This window comes from Nycticebus coucang, chromosome 2 (assembly GCF_027406575.1).
Source record: "Nycticebus coucang isolate mNycCou1 chromosome 2, mNycCou1.pri, whole genome shotgun sequence".
Lineage (NCBI taxonomy): Eukaryota > Metazoa > Chordata > Mammalia > Primates > Lorisidae > Nycticebus > Nycticebus coucang.
In genome coordinates, this window is record NC_069781.1 from 12926127 (window position 1) to 12940492 (window position 14366).

The following is a 14366-nucleotide window of genomic DNA, read 5'->3' on the forward strand; positions in this document are numbered from 1 at the left end:
AGAAAGCAGTGGCATCATAATAGCTCATTGCATCCTCTAACTCCTAGGCTCAAGTGATCCTCCTGTTTCAGCCTCCTAAAGTGCTAGGATTACAGGTATGAGCTACTACGCCTGGCCCCGTTGTTCATTTTAGATCTGCCTGTCCTCTAAAGGGACTCACTTGAGGCCAAGAGTTCAAGACCAGCCTGGGCAACGTAGCAAATCTTGTCTCTATAAAAAAAAAAAAAAAAGGAAAGAAAAAAGTAAAAGGAAAAAGGAAAGAAAGAAAAATTTAGCCAGGCATGGTGGCAGGTGCCTGTAGCCCACCATCTTGGGAGGCTTAGCCAGGAGGGTCACCTAAGCCCAGGAGTTAGAGGCTGCAGTGAGCTATAATGAATGGTGATAAAGTGAGATCCTGTCTCAAAAAAAATAAATGAACAGTGGAATGGACTAAGAGTGGGAAGAGCTGGCAGAGTTAGCCAAGAGGAGCTTAGCCAGGGTCTTAAGGGTGCAGTGGAGCCAGACAGTGAACACTGCTGTCCCTCCCTGGGGACAAGACCCACCATCTCTGTGTGCCCTTAGCAATCCTACTGGTGTAAGTGAACAAAGGCAAACACCCAAATGCAACTTGAAGCTTTCTTCTAAGATGTCAGATCTACGAATCATGGCCCACCCATCATTCGTCCATCTGTCTATCCATCATCCCCATTCATCCACCCATCTGTCCATCTACCCTTCCATCCACCATCACTCATTCACCCACCTGTTCACCCATCAGTCTGACCATCTAACATCCGGTCTGTCTCAACTGTCCATCTACCCATCACCTCTTCATCCATTCACTTGTTTGCCAGCATCTGTCTGTCCATCCATCTATCCCCACCCATCTGTCCACCTGCCCATCTCCATCTGTTAACTCAGCTGACTTGGTGCTGGGACCTGGCAGGAGTGGGCCACCTAGGAGGTAGAGCTGCCTGTCCCAGAAGTGTCCAGAAGGATCCAGGTGACCATACGTTATCAAGGAACATCTGGACTGATCAGTGGCTGCAGCCACATCACCAGAAATCTAGGTCCCCAGCTGAATTCTAAACCTGCAGGCTCAGAATCTCCAGGTGTGGACACCTGCACCTCTCCTGAGTCCCTAGGAGCTTCTGAGGTATGTCACAGTATGAGAGGAGCCACCACAAAGCTTCCCTCACCCACCTGTTCACTCTTTCAGGTGCTCAATAAACATCTCAGAACAAGAAAGTAAATGAATTTGTGAAGCTTATTAAGTGAGGGAAGGTCAGCCCATCCTGTGCCAGCACTGGGCCCTCTTGTCCCTGTCTCCTGGCAGATTCCTCAGTCCTGCCCTGGGGAGGGACTGCTCCCTCTGGGTCTGTGCATGTGAACGTGGGGGTGCTCTGTCTCACTGAGGGGTGTCCTTGGCTTGGGTGTATAAAGCTACAGGGGTAAACACAGCCTCTCCCTGTTACATATACTAGCTTTATCTGGGAGTAAGTCACGTCGAACCTGGCTTTTATGCAGACAACAAATACTCAAACATTATGGAGCACAACACACAACTTGCATGTGAGTTTTAGAGATAAAACAAGAGACTTCAAAGCAGTCCTCAGCTTGCAGAGGCAGAGGACTTGTCTCCAGGCCCCAGGGCACTAGAGATTTTGGGGAAGAGTGGGAGAGAAGCTGGCAGGAGGTGGAGCCCCACAGACATGCAGCATAGCCTGGCCCAGCCCATCTCCCAGGGATGGACACGCAGACACAGATGCAGAAGCGGGGCCAGGCAAGAGACACTCCCATTGCCCTCCCCACACTAGGGACAGAACCATGCCAGAAAAGAGGGATCTAACAAACCCTGACCTCCCTGAGCCTCTGCCTAGAGCTCCCCCCATCTCGAGCCCAGCAGAAATAAGAAGAGAATGCAAGCCCTCAAACGGGGAGGCTGATTAAAGGGGCTCCGCTTCCTCGAGATGCAACGCTCCTGTCAAAACAAACTTGGTTATGTTTTGAAATGCTGGTGGTGTTTGAAACATGTTCATTAGATGTGAAAAAGACAGACTTCACATAAACGAGAGGCTGGTGTCTGCGAGCTGCCCCTCTTCCCCATATGGGGTGGGAAGCAGCTGAGAGATGTGGTCTCATTGTCCACATCCACCCACCAAGCAGGGCTTCGGGCTGGATGTCTGTGCTTCCGTGCTGAATCCTTGAGGGGACAGGAAGGGACCTGTGGAGACAATCTGGACTTGGAACTGGACGCAGCTGGGCATGACCTGCTTCAACCACTCACGAGCTGAGAACTGAGTTTCTGTGTCAGTAGGACAGAGGTCCTCCCTGCTACTGTGGGGAGCCCTGGCTTCTCTCTCTGGAACATGGGGAGAGATCAGCAGAACAGTGTTCGCTTCACTATGGATTCTCCTCTCAGGTGGAAGGTCCACGATGCCAGGGGCTGAGTCGACCTTCCCGGGAAGCAGCCTAGGGCCTGGGACAAATCCTTGTTGAACTAATGAATGTGTGAAGAAATGAACAAACGAGCTTCAGTTTGCACCCAAGGTCCAGATGGATTCCTCACTGGCTTAAGGCACTCCCTTCCCTTCTCTCTGGTGTCACTCCATCTCTAACAGTTTTTAACCATGAAAATGCCTAGGAACATGGCAGATGGGCCAGCAGGTGGCTGCCCATGACCAGGGGCTGGCACTCAGCTGGACTCAGGCCTGAGTTCTATCTGCAAGAGCAAGTCTTCTGGGTCAGAGGGATTGGCAAAATGTTCCCAGGCACAGGGGCGGGGTGACACATCCGCACAGCCCTGTGTCTGCACTGATGGACATCCCCAGGGACACCTGGCTTCAAGGACCATCCATCCACTCAGCAAACATCCCAGCAGCATCAGGCCTGGTTACAGACACGTCATACTGTGGCACACAAGAGGAGGCTCTGTCCTTCCCTGCGGGGCCAGAACACGACCCCCAGGCCCTGGCCAATGCTCATGGCTGGGGTGGCTGGACAGACTCTTCCTCATGTGACCAGGCACGAGGAACCATAGGTGTCCCCACACCCCAAAGCTCACTGGGGACCTTTCTAGACCCCCTCTGGGCACCCACAACCCATACCCACCCCAGGCCATGCCGCCAGCTGGCTGCCTGGAGAAGGGCATCTGGGCCTGGGCAACTCTTCAAGGGACTCCAGTCCCCGCTAGCCAGGTGGCCAAAGGGATATGGTCTCACATCTATGAACCTCAGTTTCCTCGTCTGTGAAATGGAGATAATAAGCCTTGTGATGATTTACAAAAAAAGTCAAATGTTTTTTGAACATTTTTTAAGCCTCATCTTTGAGGTGAGTTTGGCAACTATGGAAAAGGCAGCTCTGGGAGGGCTAATGTGGCCCCGGACTTCCAACCACCCGAGGCTCTGGCGGTGGGGTGTAGTTTAAAATCTCAGACACTAACAACTGCCTGCACACAGTGGGCCCTCAGGAGACAGTGCCACCTGTCTCTTCACCATGCCACGTGGGACTGTGTCTGTCCCCCTCAAAAGCAGGTAAAGCTAAATAATGGCATGTCCCCTGCACCAGGCCAGGCAGTTGGCTCATGGAAGGGGGAAACTTATGCCCCGTGGTCAGGCCAAACACTGGGAGACCCAATGTGCTCAAACTGCTTGTGCCTGATGGGAGTTGCCCCCAGATAAACCTGCTTCCCCTGTCCCCAGGGGCAGTGCAGGGCCCTGCCCGCCTTGATCACCCCACAGCCGTTCTGTCACCGCTGCCGAGGAGCTGGGCCTGCTCTCCCAGCCCCACAATTTGTCTTGCAGCTGCTGCCGTTGCTCGGAGCGAGACACTTGCTTGTAGCTTGTGAGCTGTGTATAGGCAAATCTTTCATTTTTCTTTCATTATGCCGGCGTGTACTGTCACTTAATTTTTATGTATGCAATCCTTCCTGACAAATATGATCTGCTGCCTGGTAATTTGTCTGACGCTCATTCTGTTCTGTGCTCTAATTATGGCTCCTATTCCTGACACCGAGGCAGCCGCTCTGCCACCGCTGGGTACCGCACCTGTCAGCCCGACCATGGCACTGACTAATGCCCTTTCATGCCAGCCTCGTGTTAGCAAATACAGAGGCGGGGAGGGGGCAATAGAGGGGTGGGCAGAAAGACATCAGATTTGCATAAGCCCAACTCTGGGGTCAGCAACCTTAGGAGATGAGGTGGTTGCCAGGGCAACGTGGCTGCCACCTCGGCCTTCCCGCATAGTAGGTGCACATTAGATGCGGCAGATGCATAATTCATACCCATGCACAGGGTGCCAAGGGGCCCCTACCCCCGTGTCCTTCCTGAGTCACGATGCAACGGTAATTAGTTCAATCCCTTGCCTGACCTAATGTGTGTGTGAGACTCAGCTGTTTGCAGATCCTTGTCGCGGAAGGGGTCTTTCCCTATGTCTTGGAGACTTCACATCCTGGGCATTGGCTCTGCCCTGTCACTGTTCTGAAGCCCTGATGGGGACAGGAGTAGCCCTCATTTCTGGGAGCTTGTCCTGCAAGCAGGGCCTTGCAGAGCCCCCGTGTAGGCCTTGGCTCAGTTGGCATCTCCTGGACGTGTGTACATGGCCTAGACCAGAGATAGGCCCCAGGAGGAATCCTTCCACCTACAACTTGGCCCAGTCAGCTGCTCAGAGACCTCAGGAAGAGGCTGGCTGACGAGGGTGGCTTTCTCCCAAGTTCCAATTCCTTCTCATTAATATAATAAGTGCACCAGTCCAAGTTGATAAAATCACATTGTCGGATGAGACCGCGTCCTGCTCATTCCTGACATCGCGATCCTAACTGGCTCTGACAAGCGCCGCAGTCTTTTCTGCAGTGGGACAGAGAAAGCTCGGAGCTGACGGACAGGGGACAGGAAGCAGCAGTTTTAACTCTTCTCTTTGACAGTTTCCCTTGGATTTTCTCGGAGCTTTTCAAAGCTCTTAAACCAGATACGTAAACAGTCACAAATCAGCCAAAACACTTGGTTTTTCACAAGGAACTATCTTAGGGGACTTGGAAAGTAAGAGGCTGGGCTCTTAGAGGGAGGCTCCAGCACCAGCCTCAAGGCTTCTGGAAGAAACTCTGGCTCTGGAAGGAGAGGTCTGGGCTCGGTCCTGGCTCTGCTGCCATGCAATCTCTGAAAATTTCTCAAGCTCCTAGTCGGCAAAGAGGAAGAACCCTATGGCCAGCCCCTCTGGGCTGTGAGTGGACTGAGGGGCATCACATGCTCCTGGGGACGGGCCCTGGCACATCCTTCTCTTTGGAGCTGAAGGAAGAGTTCCCGAGGCATTGCCAGGTGTCCCCAGGTGGGAGGGAATGAGAGTATCACCCCCACCTGCTCTTACAAGCAGCAGAGCTATATAAGCAGCAGAGCTATCCATCTCCAGGATTAGTACGTTTCTCTAATTGTGCATGAGATGCTGAGTGTCTAAGCCACAGAGACCTGTGTGTGAACAGTGACAGTTTCCACAGGAAAGTGTGTCATCTAGAAAGCCCCTCTGCCCTCCTCAGACAATGCTGCTGCACACACAGCTTGCCACAGGGTTCTTCCTGGCTTGAGCCGTGTAGTGGGGTGGGATGAGGCGGAGCAGGGCAGTGTTTGAGGCAGTTGGATATCAGGGGCCCTGGATGCCTCAGCTCAGCTCCCTCCTCCAGACACACAGGCAGAAGGGCCTCAGGGGCACCCTCTCCTGCAAACCCACCTCAAAGAGCCCGGAACTGGTTTTAGGAAATCTGGAGGCACCGTTCACCCCATGGGTAATACACAGGAGACCCTATTTCCATAGGGTTCCACTGCAGGACCTGGGTTCCTGTAATTCCTAATTAAATGAAAAATTCTCCGTCGCCCATCATTTCAGGTTTCAAACTCAGGCAGACACCTGGCATGTGGACTCTGAAGCTTGACACTGCTTCCTATGCTCCCAAACATATCTGCTCAGGCCTCTTCCTGAGCCCAGCCCTTCTACACTCTTGGCCCCAGGATGGCGTCCAGACCCTGAGCTCAGCCTTCAAGGCCCTGCCACACCAAGGCACATGCCAAGGCTTTCCCATTCCCTTTCATGGAATGTTGTTCTCTCCCTTCCTGCCCCAACAGCTCCTAGTCAACCTTCATGGTTCAGCTGTAATGTCATCTCCTCCTGGATTCATACTTGGCTCCCACAACTTCAAAACTGCCTGTTTAAAAGCCAAAAACCAGAAAGAGCCCAGACAGATGGACCAAGTGTGGTGTGCCCACGATGGGGACTACACAGCAGTGGGAAGGCTGAAGACGGTGTGCAACAGCAGACACACCTCCCACTGCGCATGGCGGGAGTGATAGGAGGGTGCAGGGAAGCCCTGATCAGGCTCCTCTCAGCCTCAGTTTCTCTCTTCTGGGTTACTCTTCTGTATAGATGAGTAAGCTCTGGAGCTCAAGAAAGGCATTTTCCTGCACTAACTGACCAAAGGCATGTAGGGAAAGCCCCTGCATCTCCCTGCAGGACCGCCAGGGGCTATCTGGGTACAGACAGGGTCCCCCTTACCTAATGAGTGGGCTGCAGTGGTCTCAGAGCTGAAGAAGCGGCCCAGGCCGAGGTCACCAAGCTTCACGATGCCAGTAGCTGTGATGAACACGTTAGCAGGCTTGATGTCTGCAGAGCAAGGAGACGAGGGTTAGCGTAGGAGTAGGAGGCTGGGTGGGTGGATAGGAGCAGGGAGGCCCAGCTCTGGGCAAGACCCCACCCTGCCTCTGGCTGTGGGACCACAGGAAATTGATCTTCTCTCTCTGAGCTTCAGTTTCTTCACCTGTAAAATGGGTCTAACTTAAATTGCTTCACAGAGCTGCTAGCAGGTCTAGGATAGCACAGACGTTTGTGCTGCTGTTTCTTGTTCTATTTTGGTATCCCCTTCACCTAGAATAGTGCCCAGCACATAGCAGGCACTCAGTGAACATCTAGGTGATGAATGAAGCACCTGTGCTATGCCTGATGTCTAGAGGGGTGCCTCTCGCACGGTGGACACCAATAAACAAGAGAGGGAATGGAGAGGGAGCAGGGCAACACCCACCTAGAGTGCCCAGCAGCCTGCCTGGCACACGGCAGGCTCCCTCCTACAACTTGTCAACTTTGGGGGACACTCCTTTGTAGGTATCTCACATCGTCAGCCCGGCCGACTCCTGCTAAGCATCAGAGTCCCTATCAAGGTTCCCTTCCCTGGGAAGCTTCCCATGACCTCCTGAGCCGGTGCTGGGGACTGGAGACAGTGAGATGAGCATGGTCCCCACTCTTGTGGCTCATGAACTACCTGGCACCAAGTGCACCCACCAGGGGCAGCCCTGATACAGGACACACGTGCACAGCTGAGGGACACCCATCTGCACGGGGAACACAGAGAGGCCCAACTTCCTTCCAGGGCTACCCCTGAGGAGCCGGAAGAAGTCAGAAGGGAGGTCCTACCTGGGGTCCCCGGGGTGGGGGGGATACCCACCTCGGTGCATGACGCGGCGTGAGTGCATGTGCTCCACGGCGCTGCACAGTTGCACGAAGTACTTCCACACCGTCCTCTCAGGGATGAGCCGCTTCTGCTTCTTAAAGTACTGGGTGGGGGCACAGACAGATGGACAGGCCAGATGAGTGCGCTTCTGGGGGGATGGCTGTGGGATGGTGCCCTCTCCTTTCCCCAGCGGGCAGCTGATGCCTGGCATGGGGAGGGGGGCGGTCAGGCTGCTGAATAAACATCAAATCCAGACCAGGAGTGCAGAGCTCACGAGGGCTTCTGGAACCTCCTGCAGAAGCAGACTGGGTGTGGACCCTCCCTGCCCCCAGCCCTGGCCTGGCACTGGAGGGCAGCACCAGGACACATTTAGTGGCTAAATAAGAGCTGCCGCCACCAACTTGGAGCTTGATTGTTAACAAACGTGACGAGGACCTCAAGGAAATGGGTTTGTTGTTCTCCAGTGGACCCCCATTTCAATAGGCGTCCGTCTACTTCATTGGAAAAACATATTTAATGTTCCGGGCGGGCGGGGGGAAGAACAGAAACGAAAAGCCCTCAGGCTGTGCTGAATGAGCTGTAAGGAGGCAAAGATCTAGAAGGAAGCAGCTGGGAGCTTGTCTGAGATGGGGGTCTCCTGGGCTCCAGGCCCGTAGCGGGCAGAGCACACCCCACACACCAGTTACCTGAGGGCCGGGTTTTAGTTCAGGGGCTTTTCACCCAGAGCAACCATCTTTGCCCCAAATAGCCAGAGGCAACGCTAGGGGCCCATTTGTCAGGGCAGCTGCTTCGGTGCATGGAAGGCGGAACTGAACTGGACTGGGACACACACCCGGCCTGAGAAAGGACCTGAGCCAGAGGGTGCCAAGTGCCAATGGCTGTGTGCAGCCATTGCTCTGGGCCCTGAGCAGGACTGGGCCTGCCTTACAGATGAGGAGACTGAGGCTGCAGAGTAGGGGCAGAGTCAACCCGGGCCTGAGTTCGTGACCCACTTCTGAGGACACTAGTTACTACTGATATGAGGGATTGAGTCCAGAGAGGTTTAGGAATGTGCTCCAAGTCACCCAGCTGGGATCCAGGTCTGAGCAGTGGGATGGTCACAGCTGGGAGCCTGGGCCTTGCAGCAAATCCCCTGAGGCTCTTCTGAGGGGCCTCTGAGAGAAGGACCCCACAGGGAAGCTGTCTGGCTCTCAGCACAGATCCCACCCCGTCTGTGGTGGGCCAGGCTGGGATGTTATTTACGCTGTGATGTTAGTTATTCCTCATTACTGCATTTAAGTGGATATGTGCGGGCCGAGAGCGGTGATTTTCTAAATGTCATGTCCTATAAGCGCTGTCTGACATTTAGCGGGAAGGCACAGGGTCTCCGGTGGGTTCCAGGGAAGCGGCAGCTCCTGGATTTACTATTCCCCGCAAATAACGCAGGCACCATGGTGACCGTGGTTGGCCATGTGGCTGCAGGTCTTTGGGACATAGGCCTCAATGGCTGACGGCCTCTGAGGCCAGTGGGATGACCATGGGTAGCCCCAGGCTGGGGCCCTGGCAAGCCCCTTGTTGTGCTAGAAACCCAGAGGCAGCCTGGGAGTTGGAAGGTGCTATGCTGGCTAAGTCACAGATGAGGAAACTGAGGCACGGGGACCTGCCCCAGGCCAGCCAGTGGGCATGTTTGACTTGGGGCCAGGTCTCCCAGTGGCCTTGCCTTTCCTACCAGGAGCTATACCCAGTCAGGCTCCAAAGGTAAAGACCTCTAGCTGAGCTGGGTAGGAGGGAACAGGAGCCACTGCCCCTGGTGTAGGGAGGGGACTACAGGGAGGGGAGGCAGTGCGCCAGGTGAGGAGGGACCAGAGGCTCCAGGAAGCTGGTCTAGACTCAGCCCTGCTGGTTCACAGACTAATCTGAGCCCCAAGCCAGCACCATCCCTAGAGAGGCCAAGAAAGGGAGCAGGGGAGGCTAACTGGGGAGGGGACACTGCATCCCAGGCCAGGCACAGGCGGAGGTGCACACTGACTGGAGCAGCACACACCTCCCCCTCTTTCAGCCTGAAGGGACATGCACCTGCTGCTGTTCCTCTTGATACATGCCCTGGGACAGGACGGAAACTGAGGCTCAGGGCAGAGACCGTTTTGCCCCCCCTCCACCCACCTGTCTGGACCCCAGACCCACTCCATGGACGAGAGGCTGCAAGGATGTCTGGAGTCCACTGGGGCTGTGTTGGAGGATGACAAGGCAGGGTCTCTCATCCGTCACCTGCCTGTCCCTGCCCTCACCTCCACTCGGCATCCAGCCTTCTAGAACACAGAGCTGACTATGTTTGCTCTCTGCCAGGAGTCTTAGGAAGCTTCTCTGGCTTTGGGGTGTGGCCTGAATCCTGAGCCTGGAGCAGGAGGCCTGTGTGGTCCGATGGTCCTGCCCCGCCCCGCCCCGTGGCATGTCTCATGGCACCACAGTGCTTTCCTGAGCCCTTGCACAAGCTGCTCCTGCTTCTGGACTGCCCATCTCTCCTCAAGTTTTGGGCAGGTGTCACCTCCTCCAGCTCCCCTGACTCCCACAGGTCCTGAACTTGGCTGTTCACGCTGGCTCCTAACTACTCACTCACAGGTCTGCCTTCCTATTAGAACTGGGGCTCCTCCAAGGCAGCACCCATGCCAGAGGCACCCCAGGACTGGCACACACTGGGTGTGTGGTGCATGCATGTTCAGTGAGAGGATAACACAGGAAGGAGAAAAACAAGTCCAGTGGCCAGGCGGGGAGGAACCAAGACATGATATAGCACATCTGTTCCCACCTGGGATCCATGTGGAGATTAATATCCCTGCAAATGCATTAATATGTCAACAAAAATATAAAAGCAGGTGATAACAGCTCAAGTAATGCCACTTCCCAGCGATGCCTGTATTCCTAGGAGCCAAATTTCAGAAGAGCAAGCACTGAACAATTGCTTGGTCCCCAGTGCCTGGTGGGAAAGATGGAGAGTCCATGCCTGGGCCTGCTTCCAACTGTCACTGGGAGTAGGGTGGGGGCTACGCAGGGCCCAGCCTCACTCAGAAGCTAGCTGATGGGGCCCAGGGGAGGGAGTAAAGGGGGGGCCCCATGACAGTGGCCTAGAGACTTGGGTCCCAGTAAGGAAGCCAGGGTCTTCTTTATTTTGAGAGTCTCATTGTCACCCTCAGTAGAGTGTCGTGGTGTCACAGCTCACAGTAACCGCAAACTCTTGGGCTCAAGAGATTCTCTCGTCCCAGCCCCAGAGTACCTGGGACTACAGGCGCCCGCCACAATGCCTAGCTATTTTTAGAGACAAGGTCTTGCTCTTGCTCTGGCTGGTCTCAAACCTGTAAGCTCAGGGCAATCCACCTGCCTTGACCTTCCAGGGCGCTAGGATTACAGGCATAAGCCGTCACACCAGGCTGGAAGCCAGGGTCTTGAGGGAGGTGCAGGGAAGGGGATGAGGCCTGGGCCTGGGCCTGGGGCTCAGGCAGACCTGGCTTTGTCACTTAGAGGCTGTGCACCTTCATCAGGAGACTACACCTCTCTGAGCTTGCTCTCTGGGGATAGCAAAACACAAGTGTGCTTGGCCCAGTGGAGGCTGACAGCAGGTACTCTAAGGGGCACTGCAGTGGCCACTGGTGCCAGACTCCTAGAGGATCTGGAAACCCTGGGAAGCATGACAATGTGGGTGCAGGTGTGTGTCAGGGTACGAGGGTGCTACTCATGAGACAGGCTTGGCACTGAGCCTGCCCTTGTGACTTGGCTGGTTGTTCAACCTTTTGAAGACCCTAGGCATTGTCTATTACAGGGAAATGACGATCCCCTTCTAGAGCTGGGGAGATCATTTTTGGGACGATGTCCACTGTAGGGTCCCAGGCCAGGAAAACAGAGACCTGGGCCACAGGCACAGCTCAGTCCCCATAATGCTAGGTATCCTCAGACAAGGCTCTTAACCTCTCTGGGCTGTTTTCCCCTTCTGTGAAATGAGTTGGTGGGACCTACAAGACACTGGGGTCTGACCCAACAAGGCAGAAGAGGCTCCTGAGCCTGTGGACAGGCTAGGCGGTGGCCCTCTGCCAGCCCCCAGCCTCTCCAAGCATTGCTTGGCCTTGCCTTCTGCCTACAGGGCTCTCATGTGAGCTGAACTTCCTGGGGACTGATGGGAAGAAAGGAAGAACCTCAGCAAGGGCAGCAGAGGATAAAGTCTGACAGAGCCCTTACCAGACCACAGCTGTGGTCCAGGGATGCGGGCAAGGGGGGTGAGCAGCGAGGAACTCAGGCTGAGGAGAGGCTGTAGCACTGGGCCCTGTGTCGAGGCAGCCCCAGACTCTCGCCCACACTCCTGGTGGGCCTCACCTTGATCATCTGGGAAAGGTCACCCGCGTCGGCCAGCTCCAGCACAATGTTCAGCTCATTGTCTTCAATAAATGAGTCCAGATACTTGATAATGTTTGGATGGTTCAGTTGCTGCACGATGACAGAGAGGGAGGGAAGGCACTGGTGAGAGATGGTGAGGCCCCAGCGCCCGCCCCACGCCAGCACTGTGACAACAGCCTTGGCATTTGCTGGAGAGGTGCCTGCCAGGGGAAATGCCTGTGTTTGGTGATGGTGAGCTGAGTCTCAGTTTCCTCATCTGTAAAATGGGCATAGTGTTTTGAAGCGTAGAAGTGAAGATAAGATGGTTTCACATGGCACCTGCACAGGGCTATGCAAGACTCAACAGACACTTGTAGAAATGACCCTCTTCCTTCTCCTCCTCGCCACCCACACCCCTCGAGGGCAGATGGGCCACACACTCTGGCCCTGTGCTCAGTGCGTGGTGGGCCTGCAATGGGTACTTAGGATTAGTCTCCTCCTTTCTTCCTTCCCACTTCCTCAGTTTTTGGCACATCCCTTGTGAAATCTTGAAAACACATTTGTAGTGAGAGAGCCGCCTGGTTAATTTGCTCAGCACTGAGACCCTGCCTGTGGCCTCTGCACACAGCCTGTGTATTTGCTGATAACAGAGCGTGGAGCAGGACGGTGCCCCATGGGCAGGAAGTCAGGCCCTGCCTGGCCAAGAGGAGCCCTGCACAACTCTTTTTAATGAAAATGTTTACACCAAAGTAATTCTAGGACCTAGGAAAGCAGAATAGATTCAAATATCCAGAGGCCAGTTTTGAACCTGCTTTCTATAAAGCCTGGAAGCTGCTGGGAGAAGGACATGCGTCTATGCGGCATGCCGACCTGCGCATATCCTGGATTCTAGAACAAGGTAGGACCTGGGTGGAACGCAGAGCCACACCATTCCCCATTCCTTCATCCCTCAAGCCTGTCTGCAGTGAGTGGGCACAACCCCAACCCCAGTCAGGCCCCTATGGGCCAAAAGCCCCAGCCAACGGCCCCAGCTCCTCCCGTGTCAGTCCCCCACCAGGTCCCTACAGAGACTGACCCCTCACCACCCCGGTGTCCACTTCCTGTCTGCTCCTCGGGCCCCCTCAGCCTGCAGGGTGGGTTGCCCAGCACTGTGGCTCAGTAACACCCAGACACACCAAGGGACCGAGGCCTCCTGAGGTCAGGATCCAGGTGCAGTGCACCCAGCCCTGGCTCCCAGGGGTGGCAGGAAGGGACCTCTTTCGGCCATCTTGGCAGCTGAGTCCCATGTGGAAACCCCTGGTCAGTAAGAAGTAGGTGACTTCAGTGGCACACACGAGGCTGTTCAGCCTGCACCCTCACCCCGACCCACTTCTCTATCGGGTCGGGCTCCTCTCCCTTTCCTCTGTCAAGGCCAGCAAGTGTGCACCCCTATGTCCCTCCCATCCCCAGGGGACCCCCATGCCTGCCTTGTCATGTGTCAAGTGCTGTAAATGGTGCCATGGGCCACCTGAGACAGGGCCCGCCTCCCTCCACCCCCCACCTTGTGCAGCTTGGGGGCTCACTCTCCAGTCAGGAAGGGGAAGGTAATAGATGATGACCCACTCGGGCCTGGGTAGGGCTCCAGTGTGAGTTCTTGAATTTCATGTCCTTAGAAACCAGGAATGGCCAGGCCAGAGCAGCAAGCACATACAGCTACCCTGTCCTGAGCGGGAAAATGTCAGGTGTAAAGCTGCTGTGTGTTTGGGGGGTGCCGAGCTGCCAATTCTCTCACAACCCATGCGCCAGGCAGGCCAGGTCACTGCAAAATGGTCACAGGGGACTCAGCGGGCCCATGCCCATGGAGAGGGAATCCACACAGACAGGGGAGGGAGGGGATGGCATGGGAGACGTCCTAGAGGAGGTGACATTGGAGTGAGGTCTAGAGGAGGAATGGGCATTGCTGAGGCAGAGGGTGGGAGGGCACAGCTCGTGCAGAGGCCCTGTGGGGAGGGGGACCCCACATGCCAGATGCTGAACAGAGGCCTGTGTGGCCAGCTGGACAGTAGGAACGGGAGCAAGCCCAGTGCTGGGCTGGGGCATGGAGTGGGGCAGACCAGTCTTACAGGGCACTGGAGGCCTCTGGTCTCTCCTCGGAGCAGTGGGGAGAGCTCTGAAAGCTCTGAAGGGGTGAGACCAGATACAGATTTTACTGGGTTATTTATCTTTTTATTATTGATTTATAAGGAGATTTACAGGTGAACAGTCTACATATATATATAAATATACAGAGAGTATCAAAAATATATATACATTTTAAGAAAGGCGAAAACTGTATTAAAACTGTAATATCCAATACATACCAAAGACATTTGTTATCTTGTATCTTGCATTTTATATCTCTTGTAATTGCAGAAGTCAAATATGACTTGAGTATTACAATCTTAACACAGTTTTTGCCTTTCTTAAAGTGTGTATACATGTTTTTTTGCACCTTCTGTATATTTAGGCTGAACTGAGCCTAGAACCAGGTCTTAATTCTTCCTTCCCTGCCCACTGTATATCTATCATAAATCCTTTGTTG

At 54.6% G+C, this 14366-nt stretch overlaps 1 protein-coding gene across 3 annotated transcripts in view; it reads right to left on the reverse strand.

The window, feature by feature from the left end:
- The window catches only part of NEK6 (NIMA related kinase 6), an 85961-nt gene that overhangs the window by 15169 nt on the left and 56426 nt on the right, over positions 1–14366 (reverse strand). For all 3 annotated transcript variants that reach the window (XM_053563026.1, XM_053563035.1, XM_053563025.1), the window contains exons 5-7: positions 11807–11917; positions 7460–7568; positions 6517–6624 (exon numbers count right to left, since the gene is read on the reverse strand). In XM_053563026.1, the coding sequence (XP_053419001.1) occupies positions 6517–6624; positions 7460–7568; positions 11807–11917 (328 nt within the window). The remainder of the gene's footprint in view (positions 1–6516; positions 6625–7459; positions 7569–11806; positions 11918–14366) is intronic.